Here is a 27,549-nt window from a genome sequence, read left to right as displayed (position 1 = left end):
CCTATAACTATGTATGTAGTAACAAACCTATCTTGCATGACACCGACTCCAAAAATTACAATAATCGTAACTAGAATAAGATTAATTAATTAGATTGTATAAAAATACGCAATTATTTTTATACTATTTAGTGCACATTATATCTATTGTTTTGGAATAGTCTTTTTGAAGGCGTTTGTTTTTTTGGTTAAAAAAAAAATATTTTATGATTTTTAGTGAATTTAAAGTACACTAACTAACAATTTGTCTAAATATGTGTAAATATACTAAATTTTTCAGACAGTGTTCCGTTTCTTTATCATGGATTCCGTAATCAAAACCTAACCGAACTATCTTTGAAGTATATCCTTTTCAATAAAAAAAGAATCATCGAAATCGGTTGGGGCGATATTGAGTTATTCGTAAATTTATCACCCACTTTGCCCTACGTATGTATAGCAAAATTTAAGAGTTTTATGGTTTTCTCATAGATTCTCATGGAACTCAATATCGCGCCAACCGATTTCGATGGTTCTTTTTTTATTCGAAAGGATATACTTCAAAGATAGTTTGGTGAGAGTTGGGTTAGGTTCTGATTACGAAATCCATGACAAAATAACGGAACACTGTCTGTAATCATATTGCAAAGCACTTACATTCATTACTGCATTGAAAAATTTTGTATATCTACACATATTTAGACAAATTGTTAGTAAGTGCACTTCAAATTCACTAAAAATCATAAAATAAAAAAATTAACAAAAAACAACCGCCTTCAAAAACGCTATTCCAAAACAATAGATATAATGTGCACTAAAAAGTATAAAAATAATTGCGTATTTTTATACAATCTAATTAATAAATCTTATTCTAGTTACGATTATTGTAATTTTTGGAGTCGGTGTCATCCAAGATAGGTTTGTTACTACATACATAGTTATAGGTGGGATGTGCTGGAGTCGTGAGGAGGCGAGAGCGGGTCGCGGCGGAAGGACGAGATTAGTAGAAAGGTTTTAGTTTTCTTATTTTATAAGGATATTTTTGCTTTGTACTGACACAGGAACTGCCTAGTAATTAGTAACCTAAGAATCCTAGAAGTGAGGGTTATCACTTTAAAAACACAACAAATTGTTTAGATTTACAAGAGCGACATCTCAAGTCAATATCTTAATATGCAAATATTGGGGTTGAGCAGGTTATCAACTGTAAAGTAGATCCTGTAGATGAAGCCACAACCTGAGAGTTGAACAAAGCATACAAGATTTTATGACGATACGTCACTCGAACGGTTAGGTCAGTTGGTTAGAGCACCGGCACGGAACGCCGGATGTCGTGGGTTCGAGTCCCGAATCGTTAATAAAACTTTGTTTTTCAAATCTTATTTGTATAAGTAATAAGAGTATCCTTTAATTGAATAATACACTGGCCTGCAAAAGTAAGTATCACACTTTTCAAATTAAATTTTTTTCTTAACTATAGAAGGTAGAGATTTAAGATTAAAAACGTTTTGTTGCAAATTTTATAGGCTTTAATTCTTAGAAACTAAAATTATACATTAGTAACATTTTTAACTTAAAAAAGATAAAACAATGAAAATAGACATTTTTAGTTTAGTGTAAAAAAATTCAACTAAAATGTATTACATGTTATTTAATTTTTAATAACTGGTATTGCCTCCTCGAGCTCTCTCGCCAGCTTCGAGCCGGTTTGGCATACTGAACACTAGGTTTCGGAGCCGATGTTGGGGAATATTAACCCATTCTTCTACCAGGGCCTGCTTTAGTGCCCTGAGGGTAGTAGGTGGTGGTCTGCGAGTTCTGACTAGCCTCCCAGGCGTGTTCAATCGGGTTGAGATCAGCACTTCTTGATGGCCAAGCCATTACGCTGATACCGACCTCCTGAATATACTCTTGTACGATATGAGCCGTGTGTGGCCGGGCATTACCATGCATCAGCATGGATCCATCACCCATATTTGCTAAATACGGCCCTGCATACTCATTGAGAATCACTTGATCATATCTTTGCCCAGTGAGGGTGCCATTTTCTATGGCTACTAGCTCTGTGCGACCTTCTGAAGATATGCCAGCCCATACATGTACACTGCCTCCACCGTATTGGACTCTTTCTGAGATCCAGGCTTGAAGGTATCACTCACCAGGTCGCCTGTAAACACTTCGCCTTCCATCAGAAGTGTAAAGGGAGAATCGAGACTCATCTGCAAACAAAATTCTTGACCATTCTTCTTCATCCCACTGCATGTGTTCACGGGCGTATCGCAGTCTCGCTACTCGATGCTGTCTCTCGAGTTTTGGGCCACTCGCTGGTCTTCGGGGTTTCAAATTTGCTTCAGCAAGTCTTCTTCTCACTGTACTGTTACTAATGTAGTCCCTCCGGGTCTGAAGTAGCTGTTGCTGGACTTCAACTGCATTTTGGCGGCGATTTCTTAACACAGTGGAAATAATATAACGATCTTCTCGGGCACTGGTACACCTGGGTTTGCCATTACAAGGTCTCCTCAGATGGTGTCCAGTCTCTTCGTACCTTCGCTTTACCTTCTGGACCGTTCGTACCGTCACATCCACCATTCTTGCAGTGCGACGCATACTGATGCCTAGTTCCAGAAAAGCCATGATCCTAGCACATTCTTCAACTGAAATAGGCATGATAAATAAATGTTATGTGCTTTTTAGCATAAATTTTTAAAATAAGACCCATCGATCTTGAAAAAAATTTAAAACAGAAAGAAAAATGTGAATGGTAAAATTGTAATTCGGAAACGTCCACTTTGAAAAAGGAATGGTTTTGCTTTTGAAGTATTTTTTTCAGCCAATTCTTAAAAGAAGGTTACCGACTATAAAGTTTTTATGTACAAAATTAAATTCTCTTTGGAGTCCTTTTTATTTCGAAAGTATATCTTGTGAACTTAAAACGTTATCCCAATTTTAAAAGTGTGATACTTTTGAAGGCCAGTGTACTTTTTTCTAAGTACAAAATTTTAAAGCAGATGTTCGAAGTGACATCCTTATTGTACGACACAATGAGCTTTCAGCTTTCTCCTTTTAAACATTTTAATATCTACAATAGTTACAGTATAATCGCCTTACAATTACACTTATACTTATTAAAATAATGACAATACTGTAACCGAATTATTATCAATGCCGTCCATATGACCTTGTTTGCCAAAATTGTCTCCATTGAAATTCGCCCCATTGACATTAAAGTACGGGGTTCTCACGCCATTGTTTATGGTATAACAAATTACTTTAGCATTGTTCCTCATAAAGAACAAATACTCCAAAGCCAGAGTCCAAACATATTTATGTTAAATGTAAGTTTATAAAAAAAACGGTGGTTTATCAACACGTGTGCAATTCACACGTGGTAGAAGTGAAACCTTCAAAAATGATGAATAATCTATATACATATATAAAAATGAATTGGTGTTCGTTAGTCTCGCTAAAACTCGAGAACGGCTGGACCGATTTGGCTAATTTTGGTCTTGAATTATTTATGGAAGTCCAGAGAAGGTTTAAAAGGTGAATAAATAGGAAAATGCTGCTAAATTAAATAAAAACAACAAATTTGTTTTTCCTTTGATGTGTCCATACATAATTTCTATGAGAGAATTTATTGACACACGGTTTGACAGTTCTGCTGTGAAACAATTACATTACGACAGCAGGGTGTATATTTTACGAATTATTTTATTTATTACATACAGAACAACGTCTGTCGGGTCAGCTAGTTTTATTATAAACATGATGAAAATTCTCTACAAACGTTTAATCCGTACAAAACATTGAAAACACCACGGTTGTTGTGATGTCTTTTCTCAGCTTTGTACTACGCATGTGCGCACAAACACAAGCAAACTGTGGGAGTTTGCCTTGGCAAAAACGCGTGTGGAGGTACGACGCAGAGGCTGGCACTGGCACTCAACTGGCGAGCACTTGTACAATAATTTTAAGATGTGCATTGTGCATGAACCTCTAAGCTGCTTATGAGGTCCTGGTACATGTTGCTAGGATGACACATGATTTCAACTGCTATGAAAGACATTTCTATCACCGCTACCATTTATGTTCTCCTGGTGTCTATGTAGTTTTGTGTCTTCTACCGCATTTATCACGGGGTGTGTTCCGAAGATTTCTGCCGCCGATTTCCACCTTTGTACGACACGCCACAAATTACGATATCACCTCCACCATCTGGATTTGTGGCGTTCTTCCAAGAACTTTCTTCCACGTTCAACCAAGCTGTGGAATGAGCTTCCTAGTGCAGTGTCTCCGGGACTATGTTTAAAATGGTAATAGGAAGTTCCTATTAAGAGTTCGTTTGACTTACCACCACCTCCTGATGATTACCCTCTTTTAGGGATCCGTACCTCAAAAGAAAAAAAGGGAATCCTTATTGCATTACTTTGTCGTCCATCCGGTTAAAAAGATTAGACTATTAACTGACTCTTATCTTAAGTAAGTAGAACAACTTCCCTACTAGTCTTGTATTAGTAGTAGCAGTAGCGATGTTCTACTTACGCGCGCTAAACCTGCATGATACAAGGCTAGTAGGATACGTACAGGTAGTGGGTTAGGATACAACTTATTTATCTTATTTGAAAATAATAATGATTATGGGGTTAAAAACCCAATGACGAAGAAGTCAGCAACGTTTTTATGGAAAAATATCGACTCATGTATCCTCATAAATCTATGGTTATATTGAAACAGTTTGGAAATCCCCGTGCGGTGGACGCGATCTTAATGACGTCATAGTAACAGGTGTTTGACGTCACACATATGAGAAGGTTCTTTCCCTGATCCAACTCTAACATTTTTCAAGATTAAGCATAAATATTACGTCCGTAATTTCTTTTTTGCCTTGTGCTTCCCGGGGGCAAAAAAAGGATAGGGAAGTCCTAGAACAGATGGCGACTTAGAGCATTTACCAGTAGGAGGCTTCTTTGCACAGGATGCTGGCTAGATTATGGGTACAGGAATATGTAAGATTTAGATTTTGTGTTTCAGCCTGAAGGGCGTCGTAGCTAGTGAAATTACTGGGCAAATGAGACTTAACATCTTATGTCTCATGGTGACGAGCGCAATCGTAGTGCCGCTCAGAACTTTTAGGTTTTTCAAGAATCCTGAGCGGCTCTACATTGTAATGGGCAGTTATCATCAGCTTAACGTCCTCCTCGTCTCGTCCCTTTTTGTCATAGAAACTAAAATATATCATCAAATTCAAGTATTTTCACAATATGTTATGTTTTTAAAGTGATATCCCTCACTTCTAGGATTAATACACAAATAAAATTTGAAAAACGAGTCCCGCATCGTTCATAAAATTTTGTTTGTTCAAATTTTAAAAACAAACAAGATTTTGTAGCGAGGCGTTACTCGAACGATAAGCTCAGTTGGTTAGAGCACCGGCACGGAGGTCGTGGGTTCGAGTCCCGCATCGTTCGTAAAAGAAATTGTTTTTCAAATTTTATTTAAGTATTTTCATTCAAAATCACTTATTAAACGTCAAAAACTAGCACCAATTCAAAATAGTGTGCTTCAGACCTGAGAAGAAGAGCGCAAGAAACAGCGGGCATTTCTTTTTGTATAAAATATGGATGACAATGTAATATCGTACAATAAACATTTATAATTAAAGAGCCATTTAGAAAATAATTTATGTTATAATAACCTTAACCACACAAACGTTTTTTAACAATTATTCTAAATTTCATAACACATTTGTTTTGTACATTTTACTTAAAAGCATACGGAGCGGCCAATTAAAGACGTACTAACTCGACTTACCCGACTCGTAGGCATAACAAGTTTATGTTTGTTCCTCGTTTTAACATTACGATTGTCACAGTACCTAGCAATGTGATATCAAAAAGAAAATATTTTTTTTTGTTATGGAAAAGGAGGACAAACGAGCTTACCGTAACCTGGTTTTAAGTGATCACCGCCGCCAACATTCTCTTGCAACACCAGAGGAATTACAGAAGGGTTTACCAGTGGGATGCTCCTTTGCACAGGATGCCGGCTAGATTATGGGTACCACAACGGCGCCTATTTCTGTCGTGAAGCAGTAATGTGTAAGCATTACTGTGTTTCGGTCTGAAGGGCGCCGTAGCTAGTGAAATTACTGGGCAAATGAGACTTAACATCTTATGTCTCATGGTGACGAGCGCAGTTGTAGTGACGCTCAGAATTGGGGTTTTTCAAGATTCTTAAGCGGCACAATGGGCAGGGCGTATTAATTACCATCAGCTGAACGTCCTGCTTGACTTGTCCCTTATTTTCACAAAAAAATGGTTACCGGCCTTTAAGGAAGTTGTACTCGCTTTTTTTGTAGTACGTGGAAGAAAGTTCCTTGAAAACCGCACTGTGGAGGACCGCCACACATCCAGATGGTGGGGATGATATCCTAACTTGTGGCGTGTCGTGGGAAGGTGGAATTCGGCGGCAGGAATCAGGTGAAACAGCTCTTAGGAACACTCCCCGTGATAAATGCGGGTAAAATAATAAATTTACATAAATAATAAATTCAAAGTGAAAGTTATATGAATGTGCAATATTACTGATGGGAATCGAATTAGCAATTGCTCGTCGTAAAGGCCTAGAGGTGAGGCCTTGGATTGCTGTCGAGGAGACCGCAAGTTAATAATATTAATGTGATAATCTGATTAACCTTAGCAAGTTATAACTGACTTAATTAATATTCAAACCGACGAAGGGTTGCGAAAGTTAACATTGAAATGTTTTCCTTTCCATTATTATTTATTATCTACTCGCCTCGATATTATGCAATTCATTGACAAGCCAATTAGAAAAAAAAGGGTGTGCGTGTAATCTTTACGCGCGATTGAAGTTAAACTTAAGATACATACACAATAGCTTTAAGGGTAAATGTATACACTTCTATAATAAAGTCCCAGCCACTGTTCAGGCATTATCTATAAATAAATTTAAATGTTTTATAAAAAAATGGCTCTGTCGTAAATCCTATTACTCTACTGCTGAATGCCTAAATGATCGGACAGCCTGGGACTAGATTGTGATTATTTTATAGCGACAGAAATTACTGTACAATATTCTATATTTTTATTGAAAAGAGCGCAAAAAAAGAATGCTGGGAGAGTTTCTTGCGCCGCTTCTTCCGTTTCCGAAGCGGTAGTAGTATCTAGCAGTTATTAGAAATGACATCAAAAAGAATTCTAAAGGAATTAATTTTGAGAAAATAAACGCCTTTTATGCCTATTAAGGCGTTTTTGTTGATAATGAGGTATGACCTCAATATCAACAAAAATTGGTTTCTTAGAGAGTCGATTACAACATAACGCAATGAAAATATTCCGACGAAAAAAATACAGTGCACAAAGAAGGCCTTAAAGAAAAATTTGAACCGAATAGAATATTAATATATAATTTGTAATATCATATTACAAATTTGGAAGTTGCTTCCCAAAAATAAACTTTGGAGTCAAAAATCTCCGACTTTTCAGCTTTAACAACATTCTATTTTTTAAAGAATTTAATACAATTAGTACTTTTGTAAAACTTAAACCGAACAATTTTTCAATTTAATATGTAAATTTTGAATAAACAAAAGATAATCTGTAAAATAAATGCCCATTTGCAGGTTAGCCACATGATCAACACAAATATTGTACGGTTGGTTGTAACGTTTACAATCCTAGTCTGTCCGCGCCTTATAATTAGCTTTGGGAATAAATAACAGATACATATATTAGTTTTTCATATATACTTTTTTTTGCTTATCTGATAGCTCATAGACAAATGTTTTTTTTTTCATTTGCCCTTTTCCCACCTACTCTGATACACCTAGTATATAACAGATATTCTTAAAAAGATGAAAGACAAAAAATATTTATACAGGGTGTCCCGTAATCAGTGGACCAACGGGATACCCGTGATAGGGGTGGTCATCATCTCTCGAAAACACCAAATTTTACTGTTCTAGGGCCAGTAGTTCAAAAGATATGATTTTTTAAGCATTATTTTGAAAATTCTACCCTTATCAACACAAAAGTTGAAAAAAAATATTTTTTATTTTTATTTTGCCCTGTTTCTTAACTTAAGGTGGCTGAGGAAACATGTGTCTTCACAATTAAATCCATTTTTGTGAATAAATATTGCCAAATTAAAAATTAAAAACCAAAACATGCGCAAATATCAAATAACTAAATTTGCAACGTGATGTTTGAAGCAAGCTAGTGCAAAAAAAATGTATGACAGCCTTGCGGACCATTATTTAAAAAACATCTGCAGTTCATACTGATTCCAAAAAGGTATAACAATATTACATTTTACAAAAAAAATAACTTAATAACCAATTTTAGACTCCAATTGCGAGAAACATTTAAGCGCTATCTATTCTGAGAATTATTTTGTTATCGAGAGAGAGATAACACAATATGCTATCTCTTTCTCGCTCAGGTACCTTTTTCGTTTACGGGGTCCTATTGGCCGACGCCTATGATCCCCACACCCTAATTTTTCAAATTATTCTTAGTTTCATCAGAGACTTGCTCATAGCTCGTAGCTGCACACGTGTTTTTTACTTCGCTACCATTACGACTCTTTTTTTTGGTGACTGACGCTTGAATTGGACCTTGTTTGTCTTTGTGATTTGGATACTGTTTGCCCGGATTTTATAAAATGCCTAATACCTATACTCCTCGTGAATATGCTGAGATGTATTTTATTTACGGTCTGTGTAATGCAAACGCTCGGCAAGCAGCCCGTACGTATCGTGAGCGCTATCCTAATCGCGACCGCTATCCGGATCATCGAATTTTTCTCCGTGTAAATAACGCGTATTTAGAAGGCAGAATTCCCGGAGCTGCAAACAACGTGGGAAGACCTAGAAGAGTCGATGAACTTCAAATACTGGCCGAAGTGACAGAAGAACCTTCTACGAGTGTTCGTCGTATTTCAAGACGTACTGGTATAGCAAAAACAACAGTACATCGCATTTTAAAAAGAAACAGTTTATACCCTTATCATATTCAACGAGTGCAGGCACTATTACCTGCTGATTATCAACGGAGGATAGATTTTTGTGCAGAGATGCTTCGCCGATGCCGACAAGATCCACTATTTTTCAATTCAATATTATGGAGCGATGAATCGTGTTTTAAAAGAGTTGGAGTGTTTAACATTCATAATTTACATGAATGGGCTGTTGTGAATCCACGTATTGTACGAGAAGATAGATTCCAGCACCAGTTTGGAGTCAATTTGTGGGCTGGAATCTTAGATGGTAAACTTATTGGTCCATTTGAGCTCCCACCGAGGCTTAATGGTGCTCGGTACTTGCAATTTTTAAGAAATGACTTAAGTAATTTATTAGCAAATGTACCACAGGAGGTATGTGAGAGGATGTGGTTACAGCATGATGGCGCACCCGCTCATTATTGCAGACAAGTGAGGGAATATTTAAACGAGTCTTACCCAAGTAGGTGGATTGGACGAGGAGGTACAATCCCATGGCCAGCTCGATCACCTGATCTTAATCCATTGGATTATTTTTTATGGGGATATTTTAAAGAATCCGTATATGAAACCGTTAACGATAACGAAAGACAGCTAAGACAAAAACTGAATGTGGTGAGTGAAAAAGTCAAAAATAATGAAAGGGCGTTAAAAAGTTTAAAAAGAAATTTTATAAGAAGATGCCGGCTATGCCTTAGAGTAAGAGGAAGATATTTCGAACATTTATTATAAGAAATAAATAAAAAAATTCTAACTATTTACTTTTGTTTTATTGTAAATTCCGCCAAGAAATTGCTATCTAATGTTGATTTAAAATAATTATTGTCTTTTATTGTTTCACAATAATGATTAATTATACCTTTTTGGAATCAGTATGAACTGCAGATGTTTTTTAAATAATGGTCCGCAAGGCTGTCATACATTTTTTTTGCACTAGCTTGCTTCAAACATCACGTTGCAAATTTAGTTATTTGATATTTGCGCATGTTTTGGTTTTTAATTTTTAATTTGGCAATATTTATTCACAAAAATGGATTTAATTGTGAAGACACATGTTTCCTCAGCCACCTTAAGTTAAGAAACAGGGCAAAATAAAAATAAAAAATATTTTTTTTCAACTTTTGTGTTGATAAGGGTAGAATTTTCAAAATAATGCTTAAAAAATCATATCTTTTGAACTACTGGCCCTAGAACAGTAAAATTTGGTGTTTTCGATAGATGATGACCACCCCTATCACGGGTATCCCGTTGGTCCACTGATTACGGGACACCCTGTATATAATAACTAGCTGACCCAGCAAACGTTGTATTGCCGATATTAAAATCGCGATACAAAAGTAACTGTTGATCGTAGATGGGTGAAAATTTGAAGTTGTATGTATTTTTTAATGCTGACTCATCAATCTAATTTAAAAGAAAGTGTCAAAAAATTAAAAAAAAATTTCGTGTGAACCATCCTTATCATTTAGGGGGATGAAAAATAGATGATGTCCGATTCTCAGACCTACCATTGGGTAGGTTATATTGATGCACTCAAAATTTCATGAGAATCGGTCAAGCCGTTTCGGAGGAGTTCAATGTTTAACACCATGACACGAGAATTTTATATATTAGATAATATATCTACATTTTATTTATTTTAGACGAGTTCGCGATCTGCTATATGTGCATGCATATATGCACACTCTATAGCTGCGTCTCGTAACGGTGTCGCGAGTCCAGAGATTTTATCTCATCTTAAAATATGCGTGCCGCACTAAAACAAGTTTTCACTTCAAAATTATTTTGGTGTTTGAATATAGAACGCAGCAATATATTCGACCTCCTTGCGCAAAGAAACTTCATGTGCAAATAAAACTCTACATCTAAACTCCTTGTACAAATAACTCAACAAGTACCTTCAAGTAGGTCAAGGTCAACTTACGAATGTCAAGTTTTCTTTTCTTTTTACATTTACCGCCACTTCGCAAACGTTTGAGCTTTAACGAGAAGAAGTGACAAGAAACTCATTACCACTCATTTATTTAAATCAACATTTACAGATTTATCGTTTTACATATCATTTTCTCAATATTGTTAATATTGAGGGTATTTATAAATTATTTAGTTTGTAATGTTGTTCATATTATGTCTTAGCACCTAAATGCTTATGCTTTTGTTTTGTTTTACATAATTTGTATATTAGTATGTAGTTTTAAGTTGTTTTCCTTTTCTTTTATACTAAGTATAACATTATGTATTCCGACGATCTTTTGTACACGTTAAAACTTGAATGAGATTATGTGTGTACAGAATAATGATATTTATATGTAATTTGTTAATAATAAATAAAATAAAAAAATAAATTTCAACTAAAATATATTATGTAAAGTGACGCATCAAAAATACTCAAACGTCAACTACTTAAAAGTAATGCCTTACTCCAAAATAAGTAGTATAAGTCAAAAAAGTAAATGAAAATTAATACGTAAAAATTTAGAGTTATTGATTACAGTATATGCATCAATTATCAATATACATATACTGTAAATAAATTAAGAATTTTGTGAGCATTTTATCGAATCATATTTATTTATTTATTTATTCATGTATAGGAAACAAACAGTATTATAACACTTAAATATTAACATATCTTAAAACTTACACTTTCTCCAGTGAAGTTTCCGACAATTTATACGACACTTTTAGTTAAAAGGTAAGCAACGGTAAGATAAAAAAACACAAAACAAAAGTAATACAAATTAACAACTAATTACAAGCTATATAAGTTACACAACACTATACACGCCTATTATACAATACTATTATGAATTAGTTACAAATGAGTTAAGTATTCAGAAAAAAAATATAAGAATGGGGTTAAAAAAAATCAGTAATTATTTAAATTATCACAACCCAATGATCTGAAAACATTTAACTTTTCATGAAATATGGCAATATGACTATTATACACAAAATATAATTACTCTGATTATGAAACATGAAGCAGAGTTTGTGATCACCACAAGTACACGAGAATGACGCATGAACCATCCATCGCCTTCCTCATCCATATTTTAGGGAAGGGAACGACCCGTCCCCGTCGCCGCCACTAGCAGTGACATTTAAGAGAGCATGACGAAGCCTGTTACGAGAACTCAACCAAAAAACAAAAAGGAATGTTAATTTTTTAGCATTATAAATACCGTTTCACAAGAAAACCATTTTTTTCTCGTAGTCGTGGTATAAAGTATTCACATTAAATTAAAATCATGAATTAATACCAAAATCCTAGCACTGGGCTATCAACCATTCAAATTGCTTAAAACATCATGTTCAAATTAATTCAAAATTGTGAAAATACTTGCATAACTCTCTACTATGTAGAGTTGGTAGCCTTACTTACCATGTTATGTTTAAAATTTATTCATTTGAGCAATCAAATGCTTAACATAAATCTGGTGCAACAAACTCAGCCAAGTAAAAAAATTATGTCAGTATGTTTTATGGATATTCTTTTTACAACATAATATATTGTTGACCTTGTTACCGGTCATCTAAATTCTGAATAATTCGTCAGAAATGTACTATACTTATTCTGGCCATAAATACTGTTACAATATAAAATAAAAGAAAATATTACATTTGAATTTGGAATCTGTCATTTGTATATGATTGTTCATTGAGTTTTCTCATTTTGGCGCTAAAACATTGTACAATGTTATGCGATATTACAATGTAGTTGGGTGATTAAAAGAACCGAATCACTGTGATTGCATTACACAATGAAGGTATGAAGCCAAATGCAATTTTTAAAACTCTCCATACGCTCGGTATTAGTAAAATGATTGTGTAACGGGCTATTAATAGGTACAATGGAGACCTCTTTTTGTGATAGAAAAAGATCTGGCCGTCCACGTAGTGTTCCTACGAAAAATTTGGTCAAAGCAGTAAGGGAAAGAATTCGAAGAAATCCTGCCCGAAAAGAAAAACTTGAATCATGTCGCGTATTTTAAAAGATAACTTAGGACTTGTAGCCTATAAGAGACGGACTGGTCATTTCTTAACTGATAATTAAAAAGGAATAGTAGGGTGGTAAAATCGAAACAACTAGTGAAGCGGTACGCAAGGGGAGGTCACAGAAAAATTTTGTTTACGGACGAGATTTTTTTTTACAATCAAGCAACATTTTTACAAACAAAACTACCGTATTTAAATCTTTGATAGCTCTAAGGAAGCTTCCCAATTAGTCGGCAGAATGCAACGTGGGCACTATCCGACTTCAGTGACGGTTTGGTGGGGTATTATTAGCTATGAAGGAGTGACTGAGCCATACTTTTGTGAAAAAAGTATCAAAACATCGGCACAAGTGTATCAAGATACCATTCTTGAGTTGTCTTTGTTGGAAACGAACGTTTCGGACTTCATCAGAGCTGAAGACTGGCCGTCGCCTTGTCCCAATCTGCTGGATTATGATTTATGGTCAGTTTTAGAGAGTACAGCTTGCCTTAAATTTGTAGTCCCTAAAACAATCCGTACGATTGGCAGTGAAGAATTTTCCCATGGAAAGATTGCGTGCTTCTATTGATAACTGGACTCAACGTTTAAATGACTGTATTGCAGCAAATGGAGACCACTTCCAATAAACTTTTTATATTTTAAATTGTTTTATATTTATGTATTAAACTAACACACTGTATAAGCAATAGAAATATTTTTTCTTTGTTACAATATTTATGGCAAGACTATGTAAATACTCTTTAGGGTTACGTAGCACAAAATATTGGATAATTTATATTTACTTTTCGTGAAATATTGAAAAGTTGGCCGTTGAGTTTCTGGTTTGTTCTTCTCACAATCTCTTTCTTGTCTGTCCGTCTGTCTGTCAAGAGAATTTATCTCGGAAGCGCGTAGAGGCTTCGAGTTGAAATTACAACGATGTACTCAAGTGTACAATATCTTCAAGCTGTGAAAAAATCAAACTTCTAAGTTCAACTAAAAAAATGTACGGCCGTTTCTGCTGCAATAAATGTATATTTCGATACTCTCAAGGGAATCAAAATTTATAGGGTGTTCTCTGTTGACTTAGAAATATGAAATTTGGTAAATAATAACGTTTGAAAAGTAAATTTTATGAACAATGTGGGATTCGAACCCACGACCTCCGGTGTTCCGTACCGGTGCTCTAACCAACTGAGCTAACCGTTCGAGTACCACCTCGCTATAAAATTCTGTTTGCTTTGTTCAACTCTTAGGTTAAAATTTTGTTTTTCAAGTTTTATTTGTGTATTAGATCCTAGAAGTGAGGGTTATCACTTTAAAAATATAACATATTGATTAGATTTACAAGAGCGACATATCAAGTCAAATTGAGCAGGTTCTCAACTGTAAAGTAGATCCTGTATATGAAGCCACAACCTAAGAGTTGAACAAATCAAACAGAATTTTATAACGAGGCGGTACTCGAACGGTTAGCTCAGTTGGTTAGAGCACCGGCACGGAACGCCGGAGGTCGTGGGTTTGAATCCCGCATCGTTCATAAAATTTTGTTTTTCTAGTTTTATTTGTGCATTAATCCTAGAAGTGAGGGTTTCATTTTAAAAACATAACATATTGTTAAGTTATAACGTCTTTTATTACAATTATAGGGAAAAGTCTGAAAACCTATTTAAACATCTAAGTTGATGTTCAAGTTTTCACTTCTGCCGGCACTCCCGGAGTACAACCCATTATTTTTTGAAGTACAACTTCTTTAGGCGTGAGTTGGGGGTAACTCAGAATATTTTTCTGACGGAAGTAACGTTAGTACTTCCGGCAGAAAAAAGTCAATTGAAACAATTTTTAACCATTATAATTTGATGGTTTAAAAAAATGTTTTCAATTGCTCAGCAATATTTTCTGAAAATTCCCGTTTAAATACCTAATAAATAAAATTTCTCAGTCTGACGTTTGGGACATTCGTTAATTTTTCTGGTTTCGTCCCTGTCCGATGGACATGGCAAAAGGTTCGAGCTATTATATTGATATGTGTTATAATAAAAATTTAATCTTCAATTAACACATAACACATATCAATATAATAGCTCGAACCTTTTGCCATGTCCATCGGACAGGGACGAAACCAGAAAAATTAACGAATGTCCCAAACGTCAGACTGAGAAATTTTATTTATTAGGTATTTAAACGGGAATTTTCAGAAAATATTGCTGAGCAATTGAAAACATTTTTTTAAACCATCAAATTATAATGGTTAAAAATTGTTTCAATTGACTTTTTTCTGCCGGAAGTACTAACGTTACTTCCGTCAGAAAAATATTCTGAGTTACCCCCAACTCACGCCTAAAGAAGTTGTACTTCAAAAAATAATGGGTTGTACTCCGGGAGTGCCGGCAGAAGTGAAAACTTGAACATCAACTTAGATGTTTAAATAGGTTTTCAGACTTTTCCCTATAATTGTAATAAAAGACGTTATAACTTAACAATATGTTATGTTTTTAAAATGAAACCCTCACTTCTAGGATTAATGCACAAATAAAACTAGAAAAACAAAATTTTATGAACGATGCGGGATTCAAACCCACGACCTCCGGCGTTCCGTGCCGGTGCTCTAACCAACTGAGCTAACCGTTCGAGTACCGCCTCGTTATAAAATTCTGTTTGATTTGTTCAACTCTTAGGTTGTGGCTTCATATACAGGATCTACTTTACAGTTGAGAACCTGCTCAATTTGACTTGATATGTCGCTCTTGTAAATCTAATCAATATGTTATATTTTTAAAGTGATAACCCTCACTTCTAGGATCTAATACACAAATAAAACTTGAAAAACAAAATTTTAACCTAAGAGTTGAACAAAGCAAACAGAATTTTATAGCGAGGTGGTACTCGAACGGTTAGCTCAGTTGGTTAGAGCACCGGTACGGAACACCGGAGGTCGTGGGTTCGAATCCCACATTGTTCATAAAATTTACTTTTCAAACGTTATTATTTACCAAATTTCATATTTCTAAGTCAACAGAGAACACCCTATAAATTTTGATTCCCTTGAGAGTATCGAAATATACATTTATTGCAGCAGAAACGGCCGTACATTTTTTTAGTTGAACTTAGAAGTTTGATTTTTTCACAGCTTGAAGATATTGTACACTTGAGTACATCGTTGTAATTTCAACTCGAAGCCTCTACGCGCTTCCGAGATAAATTCTCTTGACAGACAGACGGACAGACAAGAAAGAGATTGTGAGAAGAACAAACCAGAAACTCAACGGCCAACTTTTCAATATTTCACGAAAAGTAAATATAAATTATCCAATATTTTGTGCTACGTAACCCTAAAGAGTATTTACATAGTCTTGCCATAAATATTGTAACAAAGAAAAAATATTTCTATTGCTTATACAGTGTGTTAGTTTAATACATAAATATAAAACAATTTAAAATATAAAAAGTTTATTGGAAGTGGTCTCCATTTGCTGCAATACAGTCATTTAAACGTTGAGTCCAGTTATCAATAGAAGCACGCACTCTTTCCATGGGAAAATTCTTCACTGCTAATCGTACGGATTGTTTTAGGGACTACAAATTTAAGGCAAGCTGTACTCTCTAAAACTGACCATAAATCATAATCCAGCGCGAGCGGTTTAAGATTGGGACAAGGCGACGGCCAGTCTTCAGCTCTGATGAAGTCCGAAACGTTCGTTTCCAACAAAGACAAGTCAAGAATGGTATCTTGATACACTTGTGCCGATGTTTTGATACTTTTTTGAGTGCTAATAATATCCCACCAAACCGTCACTGAAGTCGGATAGTGCCCACGTTGCATTCTGCCGACTAATTGGGAAGCTTCCTTAGAGCTATCAAAGATTTAAATACGGTAGTTTTGTTTGTAAAAATGTTGCTTAATTGTAAAAAAAATCTCATGCGTAAACAAAATTTTTCTGTGACCTCCCCTTGCGTACCGCTTCACTAGTCGTTTCGATTTTACCACCCTACTATTCCTTTTTAATTATCAGTTAAGAAATGACCAGTACGTCTCTTATAGGCTACAAGTCCTAAGTTATCTTTTAAAATACGCGACATGATTCTAGCTGCTATCTCATATCCCGAGATAAAATCTTAATTTGCTTTCGGGCAGGATTTCTTCGAATTCTTTCCCTTACTGCTTTAACCAACTTTTTCGTAGGAACACTACGTGGACGGCCAGATCTTTTTCTGTCACAAAAAGAGGTCTCCATTGTACCTATTAATAGCCCGTTACACAATCATTTTACTAATACCGAGCGTATGGAGAGTTTTAAAAATTGCATTTGGCTTCATACCTTCATTGTGTGATGCAATCACAGTGATTCGGTTCTTTTTATCACCCAACTACATTTTAATATCGCAAAATATTGTACAATGTTTTAGCGCCAAAATGAGAAAACTCAATGAACAATCATATACAAATGACAGATTCCAAATTCAAATGTAATATTTTCTTTTATTTTAAATTGTAACAGTATTTATGGCCAGAATAAGTATAGTACACTTCTGACGAATTATTCAGAATTTAGATGACCGGTAACATGGTCAACAATATATTATGTTGTAAAAAGAATATCCATAAAACATACTGACATAATTTTTTTACTTGGCTGAGTTTGTTGCACCAGATTTATGTTAAGCATTTGATTGCTCAAATGAATAAATTTTAAACATAACATGGTAAGTAAGGCTACCAACTCTACATAGTAGAGAGTTATGCAAGTATTTTCACAATTTTGAATTAATTTTAACATGATGTTTTAAGCAATTTGAATGGTTGATAGCCCAGTGCTAGGATTTTGGTATTAATTCATGATTTTAATTGAATGTGAATACTTTATACCACGACTACGAGAAAAAAATGGTTTTCTTGTGAAACGGTATTTATAATGCTAAAAAATTAACATTCCTTTTTGTTTTTTGGTTGAGTTCTCGTAACAGGCTTCGTCATGCTCTCTTAAATGTCACTGCTAGTGGCGGCGACGGGGGACGGGTCGTTCCCTTCCCTAAAATATGGATGAGGAAGGCGATGGCCAGTCCATGCGTCATTCTCGTGTACGGGCACTACTTGTGGTGATCACAAACTCTGCTTCATGTTTCATAATCAGAGTAATTATATTTTGTGTATAATAGTCATATTGACATATTTCATGAAAAGTTAAATGTTTTCAGATCATTGGGTTGTGATAATTTAAATAATTACTGATTTTTTTTAACCCCATTCTTATATTTTTTTCCTGAATACTTAACTCATTTGTAACTAATTCATAATAGTATTGTATAATAGGCGTGTATAGTGTTGTGTAACTTATATAGCTTATAATTAGTTGTTAATTTGTATTACTTTTGTTTTGTGTTTTTTTATCTTACCGTTGCTTACCTTTTAACTAAAAGTGTCGTATAAATTGTCGGAAACTTCACTGGAGAAAGTGTAAGTTTTAAGATTTGTTAATATTTAAGTGTTATGATTCGATAAAATGCTCACAAAATTCTTAATTTATTTACAGTATATGTATATTGATAATTGATGCATATACTGTAATCAATAACTCTAAATTTTTACGTATTAATTTTCATTTACTTTTTTGACTTATACTACTTATTTTGGAGTAAGGCATTACTTTTAAGTAGTTGACGTTTGAGTATTTTTGATGCGTCACTTTACATAATATATTTTAGTTGAATTTTATTTTTTTATTTTATTTAATATTAACAAATTACATATAAATATCATTATTCTGTACACACATAATCTCATTCAAGTTTTAACGTGTACAAAAGATCGTCGGAATACATAATGTTATACTTAGTATAAAAGAAAAGGAAAACAACTTAAAACTACATACTAATATACAAATTATGTAAAACAAAACAAAAGCATAAGCATTCTGGTGCTAAGACATAATATGGACAACATTTGAACTAAATAATTTATAAATACCCTCAATATTAACAATATTGAGAAAATGATATGTAAAACGATAAATCTGTAAATGTTGCAATGATTTTCTTGTCACTTCTTCTCATTAAAGCTCAAACGTTTGCGAAGTGGCGGTAAATGTAAAAAGAAAAGAAAACTTGACATTCGTAAGTTGACCTTGACCTACTTGAAGGTACTTGTTGAGTTATTTGTACAAGGAGTTTAGATGTAGAGTTTTATTTGCACATGAAGTTTCTATGCGCAAGGAGGTCGAATATATTGCTGCGTTCTATATTCAAACACCAAAATAATTTTGAAGTGAAAACTTCTTTTAGTGCGGCACGCATATTTTTAGATGAGATAAAATCTCTGAACTCGCGACACCGTTACGAGACGCAGCTATAGAGTGTGCATATATGCATGTACATATAGCAGATCGCGAACTCGTCTAAAATAAATAAAATGTAGATATATTATCTAATATATAAAATTCTCGTGTCATGGTGTTAAACATTGAACTCCTCCGAAACGGCTTGACAGATTCTCATGAAATTTTGAGTGCATCAATATAACCTACCCAATGGTAGGTCTGAGAATCGGACATCATCTATTTTTCATCCCCCTAAATGATAAGGATGGTTCACACGAAATTTTTTTTTTAATTTTTTGACACTTTCTTTTAAATTTGTTTGATTATGAGTCAGCATTAAAAAATACATACAACTTCAAATTTTCACCCATCTACTATCAACAGGTACTTTTGTATCGCGATTTTAATATCGGCAATACAACGTTTGCTGGGTCAGCTATTTATTATATATAATTCGAATCAAAAATGTTTGTTTCCTATTTTAGTTACCATGAACCTATAGTTTCTATTTTAGATTATAATAATTTTATTGATAATGATGATTATACAAGAGTTGTCGAAATTTTTAACGATGATTCATAAAAGAATATTAAATGTATTTTAAAGTTTCTAATCTATATATAAAAATGCTGTTCGTTAGTCTCGCTAAAAATCGAGAACGGCTGAACCGATTTGGGTTATTTTGGTCTTGAATTATTTGTGGAAGTCCAGAGAAGGTTTAAAAGGTGAATACATTGGAAAATGCTACTAAATTAAATAAAAACAACAAATTTGTTTTTCCTTTGATGTGTCCATACATAATTTCTATGAGAGAATTTATTGACGCACGATTTGACAGTTCTGCTGTGAAACAATTTTATTTATATATATACAGAACAACGTCTGTCGGGTCAGCTAGTCTATATATAAAAATGAATTGCTGTTCGTTAGTCTCGCTAAAACTCGAGAACGGCTGGACGAATTTTGCAAATTTTGGCCTTGAATTATTTCTGGAAGTCCAGAGAAGGTTTAAAAGGTGAATAAATATGAAAATGCTGGGAATTAAATAAAAACAACAATTTTGTTCATTCTTTGATGTGTCCCCCGTTGTTTGAAATTTAATTGAAAGAATAGTTTAAAATGAATAACTAATAAGAATCTTAATATTATCTTTCTAACTGTCTAATATAATAATTATTGTAATATTATGATACATTTTATGTACGATTTAATATTGGGTAGGTCTGAGAATCGGTCGTCATCTATTTTTTATTTCTTTATATGGCAATACAACGTTTTCTGGGTCAGCTAGTAATTAATAAAATACAATTCATAAATTAAATACAATTCATAACTCAATAGCCCTAGTACCTATCTAAAAAATGTCTAACGCGCCAAAATACGATTTCACTTCTGTCAAAACGCCCGGAGTGCAATCCGTATTTTTTTTAAATTTTCCAAAGAACTTTCTTCCACATACAACCAAGCTTTGGAATGAGCTTCCTTGTGCGGTGTTTCCGGGACGCAACGACATGGGTACCTTCAAAAAAAGTGCGTACAGTGTTCTAAAGGGCCGGCAACGCTCCTCCACTGTGATTCCTCTCGTGTTGCAATAAATATGGTCAGCGGTGATTCCATGAAAAAGTGATAAGTGCTTTTTATTCATATTATTCAGCGAATATATTGAAGATTTTTTGGAGGTGCAATAATATAAAAATAAATAAACACGTTGGAAGGGGCCAACATCAGGAAAACGAAATGTAGGAAGACCAATAAAACGGTGGACTGATGGCATAGCACAATCAGCAGAAAAAGAATGGATGCAGCAAGCACTTGACAGAAAGTTGTGGTTGAAGTTGGAGGAGGCCTTTACCCAATCTGGGATCCATATCTAAAAATGTAACTAAATAACAATTATACTAAAATAAATCTACATTAAGCAAATATTACTAACAAAAGAAAAACTAACAATATTTCAAATGTACACTTTTTTATAGAGATATGGAATAAATGGCTTTATTATTATTATTATTATTATATTAAAATAAGAATAAGAATAATTTATTTAAATCGATCTTTTTACATATGCATTTTAATTAAATTACAATAAGTTAGACATACGCACATACACTCATACGCACATACACTCATACGCACATACACTCATACGCACATACACTCATACGCACATACACTGATACGCACATACACTCATACGCACATACACTCATACTCACATACACTCATACGCACATACACTCATACGCACATACACTCATACGCACATACACTCATACACACATACACTCATACACACCTTTATATTTATTAGTTAATTATTTTTTATTTTGATTTAATCATAGTTTAATTAGAGCGTTAAATGTTATACCATAAATAGTGTCAACCTGTAATTGGCAGTCGGCCATCGCATAATATTTTTGTTATTAGTTTAATTTTTGTGTGCTGTTGGTTCAATAATAAATAATAAAAAAAAAAAAAGTTTAAGCATTTTACAAGCTTATATGTGATTCTCATTGAATCGCCACACTAGTCGGGGACTGTATCGTGGAATCAAATAGAGCTATAGTTACCAATCAACGGTATTTTTTGCCAGATCGTCGGTCTATCTTGTGGAGGGTCTACCAACACTACGTCTTCCGGTACGTGGTCGCCATTCGAGGACTTTACTGCCCCAACGGCTATCTGTCCATCGAGCTATGTGCTCTGCTCACTGCCACTTCAGTTTCACAATCATTTCTCTTACGAATCTCCTCATTCCTGATTCGATCTCGCAGGGAAAACTCCGAGCATAGCTAGAGCTCTCCAGTACCCTCTAAGAGACCAGAAGTTTTTTTATTATAATAAGGATTATTATTATATTAAGGCGCGGTCATACCTCAATATCCACAAAAATTAGTTTCTTAGAGAGTCGATTACAACATAACGCAATGAAAATATTCCGACGTAAAAATAGATTACAAAAAGAAGGACTTAAAGAAAAATTCGAACCGAATAGAATATTAATATATAATTTGTGATATAAAATTACAAATTTGGAAGTTGCTTCCCAAAAATAAACTTTGGAGTCAAAAATCTCCGACTTTTTACCTATAACAACATTATTTTCTTTAAAGAATTTAATAGAATTAGTACTTTTGTAAAACTTAAACCGAACAATTTTTCAATTTAATATTTAAACTTTTGAATAAACAAAAGAAAATCTGTAAAATAAATGCCCATTTGCAGGTTAGCCACATGACCAACACAAATATTGTACGGTTGGTTGTAGAGTTTACAATCCTAGTCAGTCCGCGCCTTAATATATTTCTTATTACTTGTTAAATTAGATAAATAAGCAAATACTTACTGCAGCAACAGGAGCGCCTGCACTCTTTCTTTTCTCTTGCCTTCCCTAGATCGTATTTGTCGGAGTGTTCGCCGCCCTCAACCTTATTGGTTATCAAGCTGTTGTATGAGTCCCGCGGACTTGGAACTGCGCTCGTCGACGTAGAACGTGTAGTTTCATCTAACTTGATCGTTGGGATTTTTACCTCGTACGCCATTTTGATGTTAGTTTCTGAAAAGAGAATTATTGAATTATTTACAAAAATTTAAAGAGATAAACATCTTGCTGTCGCATCTGAATATATTCTTGATAATGTTCTGTATGTTTATAAGCACATTAGCGAATTTTCTAATTTGCCAATCATAATGTTAACACGAGGAACAAACATAAACTTGTTATGCCTACTACTACTGTTAAGTCTAGTTAGTAAGTCTTTTGTGGGCCGTAATAATGTACAATAAAATTTATAATTAAATAGCTTGAGGGCTTTCGCTCCATTGACCAGTCCAAGTCAGTGGTATCATTAAAAATGTAATTTATTTCATAGTAAGCTTTCCCGCACAAACGTTTTTTAACATTGTTTTAAATTTTGTAACACATTTGTTTTGTACATTTTCTGGGATCATATTGTAGAAGAATATACATCGCCCAATAAAAGATTTATTGGGCTCGAATTAACCGAGAAGTAGGCATAACAAGTTTATGTTTGTTCCTCGTGTAAACATTATGAATGTCACAGTTTCTAGCAAATTCCTCAATGTGCTTATGAATATATAGAATATTATTATTCTTAACTATATTCCGTTATTGGGTGGTTTTAGGCTCTCAGCTTCGCCTACAAATTTCACCCTTATTAGAATTCGTACTACCCTCGTTGATAAATAACATTCCAATCAACCGGAAATATGTATTCAACAGACAATTTATCAAACGACTGGTTTAACTGTCAGAAACTTGAATCACAGACTATACACGTTCCACAGCATAATTAACCATTTTAAATCTAATACTTATCCTGTTTAATTTATTATAAATAAGGTAATAAAATTATTTAAATGTGATTAATTTCAACTATAACAAACTATTTTAGATCAGTTAACATATTTTAGCAGATAATTAACATCCTTATCACCACACTACTACTTTACCATTACAATTTAATAACTAAAATTTTTATTTAATTACACCTCTTATGCAAACCTTTACCTTTAATATTAATAAAATACTACTAACTAATAGTATTTTTAAACGTAGTTTTTTTATTTTTTACGTTTTAGTGTCAATTAATTATAATATACAATCAACCTGAATGAAAACTCCAAAAAAAAGCCGTACACAGAAAACAATTATGTCATCCAGGTAGACGAAAATTTTCATATAAATGAAATGCTCATAAAACGAAAACTACTGGGCCAAACTACGTAAAATTTTTATTACCAAATGGCATCTATTTCGCATCAAATGAAAAAAGAATTACGTAAATCAGATCATAAATCTCAGAGTAATCGGTGTACATACATAAAAATAATACCGATCGAATTGATAACCTCCTCCTTTTTGAAGTCGGTTAAAAACTACTGCACAGATTTTCACGCTGTTTTCACCAATGGATAGCGCAGCTCTCGAGGAAGGCTTAAGTGAGTTAGTACATAATTTTTTTAGGTTTTTGTATACATTACCGATATTTGTTGGAGGTGTCGGAAAAAATAAGTCGTCTGGGCGATTTCAACAAAAGCTCTGTCTAAACCCTTTGAAATATAAGAAAATTATGTATCGTGGAATTGTGTACCTTAAATAGATCTACAGAAAAGTCCGCGATGGTATATGTCCAGCTCTTAAGAAGAACAAACTATATCAATTTTAATACTTTAAAAAATTTGCAGTTATAAAGCGGTTATGTAAAAGCTGTTTACACAAATACGATAATAATCCTTATCATTTTATTACTATTTACTTCATAATATTATAAAATCATTCAGAAGTACATTGTTGTTAATATTTATTTCACATTTCCAATGGCTTAAGACAACATTATTCCCGAATATTTACAATTTTTTTTTTCTATTGACAGAACGGCGTCTGTCTGGTCAGCTTTTTATCTTAAATAAAATGCGATCGCATTGATGGCAAAATAATAGACTATAATATATAGAATTATACACACAAAGGCTGATTAAAAGACATCTCTGAGTTGCTAAATTTGCAAGAAATGAAACTATTTGAGAAACCCAAACTTTCTGAACCTTCCAAAATACCCGTGCCAGATTTTGGCAAATCAACACGTCCTGAGAATGGCTTATGTAGAGGTGAAACACGTGTCGAATTGCTAAGACAAATATTGGCGGAATTAACACTCAAGGAAACTCAAATCATTTGGATAATTATGGATTTCCTACGCCTATTTCAATAAATTTTCTACCTAATACACCAAAACCGAGTGTGCCGTACGGCATCATAACATTCCTTCATCAAGTTTTAACCCTTAATTTGTTTAATATCCGGATGACCGAGCCTTGCTCGGATATTTAATAATGAACAAAACTTATATTACATCTGGATTCGAACCGGGGTCTTCTGCTTTCCGGATCACCCAATGTCCTATCTGAGCTATTACGGTCTTGTATATAGTGGCCAAATTTACCTTTGTATTCTAATGATATTGTAGCTGTTTCTCATTAAAACACAAATTAAAGTACAACTTTTAAAATTAAAACTACAAAATTGAAAATTTCCCTAGAGTCATAATAAACAAGTAGGTCGAAATTCGCTTGAACATACTATTATATTCTTTCTAGTGGCTTCTGTGGGAGATGCACCACAACTCGCCAATGTCATGTTTCAGTAGACCAACAAGCTTAGAGTGTGTCATTTGACCGGTGTTAACGAATTTACTAGTGATTATGGTGCCCAGAATCAAAACAGATTTATTTTCTTATTATACCTGAAACAAATATACAATCTCTTTCGTGCAAATAAAAACCTGTTTTTATTATTTTAAAAGAATTACCATCTATAGAGGGTAGAGGCAAGGAGAATCATGTCATATGGGAGAAAATATATAAAAGTTTATGTAGTAAATAACATTTCAAAAAGCTTCCACAATAGCGCTGGTGTAGGCACAGGGTATGGTATGAAGTAAGCTGAATGTAGCAATTGTGAATTGAAGTATGCCGAGTTAAATAAAATAATATTATAGTCGACTAAAGTAGTTAATTATTGAAAATTTCAACAACTTACGTTGTACAAAAAATGTAATAAATATAACCTTAAAAAATATTATATGGAAACGTGCACCGAGAGTGATTAACATCTATCTTCTATATATATATATATATATATATATAATGATAATGGTCTTTGTTTGAGGCTCTTTCACGCCTAAACCACTGACCGTATCGACATGAAACTACCACCATTCGATACGAAATTTATCCTTCCTTTTAAAATTCGCTCAGCGAAACGGGCGGGAAAGGCTAGTTATCTTATATTTGGCGCTTCTTTTGACATTTACTCTGATGCGACTGCAGCGCCACCCTAACTTAATGCATTTCGACGGACACTTTTTCATATACACAGATGATTCTCCTTGCCTCTACCACAGCCTCTACCCTCCATAGTGTAAATATAAATCCGTTTTATGATTTTAAAAGAAGTCCATGACCTATGGATAATTTTTTGTCGATGGTACTTGGAAAATCGTTACGTCATAAGGGCTTGCAAATCGTATAATAATTAGTGATCAAAAACGGATTAAGATTTATTATCCAATTTAAATGTACCCTCAATAATATTTAATTTTCAAATTAATTAGATTTCTCAATTTTTTAACTATCTCTGTCAACTTGTGAATAATCAATAATGTACATATTTTTTATTTATTGTTTTTATTTGTAAGCTTTCCATTTATCTCTTATATATAAAATCCTCGTGTCGCGGTGTTTGTTACCAAACTCCTCCAAAACGGCTGAAGTGATGTGTATGAAGTTATGTATGCATATCGTGTAGTCTCTGACTTATTTTTTTTTTATTAAATTGTATTTTTTATTGTATTGCCAATACAACGTTTGCTGGGTCAGCTAGTAATCTATATAAATAGAAGAATATGATCGATGACTCTATAAACAACTAGATTCCCAATCGCATATTAAAAGGTCGTCAAAAAATGTCCGAGCAACGTTGTATATTATACGTATAAATTAACTTATACAGATAACATTAAAATATTCATTCAATTTAGCACCTTATTTCATGGCAGTAATGCTAAAAGTCTATGAATGAAAACTCTGCCTAATAGAAGCGTAGGCAGAGTTTTGCTTCGGGCAATTTTTGAGCGTGGTTGTACGTCAATGCATGAAAATACAAAAAAAAAATCGATCAGCGATTACTTATGTAAACTCCTAGAATACCGACCTTAAAATTACTTTTAAATACAAGCATAAAAATGCGTTTAAGTTTAAATAAGTTACATAAACTTGGTGCATATGTGGTAAGTAACCCGCAAGTTAAGCCTTGACAAATATTTAAGGTTAAAATGTATACAATGTGGTTAAGTTACGAAACATTCGATTCGACAAGAATTTACATCAAGATTTTCGTACTTGCTTTAGTTGGCATCGTCTTGTTATAAACAGCGACCTCCGTCGACTTTGAAATGTATGAATAGGCTTCATAAGATACATGATAGCCCTAAAGGTAAATGTATACACTTTTATAATAAAGTCCCAGCTACTGTTCAGGCATTATCCATAAATAAATTTAAATGTTTTATTAAAAGATGGCTCCGACGTAAATCCTACTACTCCACAGCTCATCAAGCAATATCTAAGTGATCCGACAGCCAGTTTCTTGCGCCACTTCTTCTCTCTCAGAGCTCCATTTGTTTCCGAAGCGGTAGTATGTTACAAATGACATCAAAAAGAATTCTAAAGAAATC

At 33.8% G+C, this 27,549-nt stretch overlaps 1 protein-coding gene across 1 annotated transcript in view; it reads right to left on the bottom strand.

Annotated features, from left to right (window-relative positions):
• The window catches only part of LOC126974717 (lysosome membrane protein 2-like), a 107,978-nt gene that overhangs the window by 32,349 nt on the left and 48,080 nt on the right, over window positions 1-27,549 (bottom strand). Inside the window, exon 2 of the mRNA XM_050822309.1 lies at window positions 22,638-22,847. Within this exon, the coding sequence (XP_050678266.1) occupies window positions 22,638-22,833 (196 nt within the window). The 5' untranslated portion in view covers window positions 22,834-22,847. The remainder of the gene's footprint in view (window positions 1-22,637; window positions 22,848-27,549) is intronic.

The sequence above is a fragment of the Leptidea sinapis genome, chromosome 33 (assembly GCF_905404315.1).
Source record: "Leptidea sinapis chromosome 33, ilLepSina1.1, whole genome shotgun sequence".
NCBI classification, from domain to species: Eukaryota; Metazoa; Arthropoda; class Insecta; order Lepidoptera; family Pieridae; genus Leptidea; species Leptidea sinapis.
Note: the sequence above shows the minus strand (reverse complement) of the source record. Positions and strands in the feature narration are given on the sequence as shown.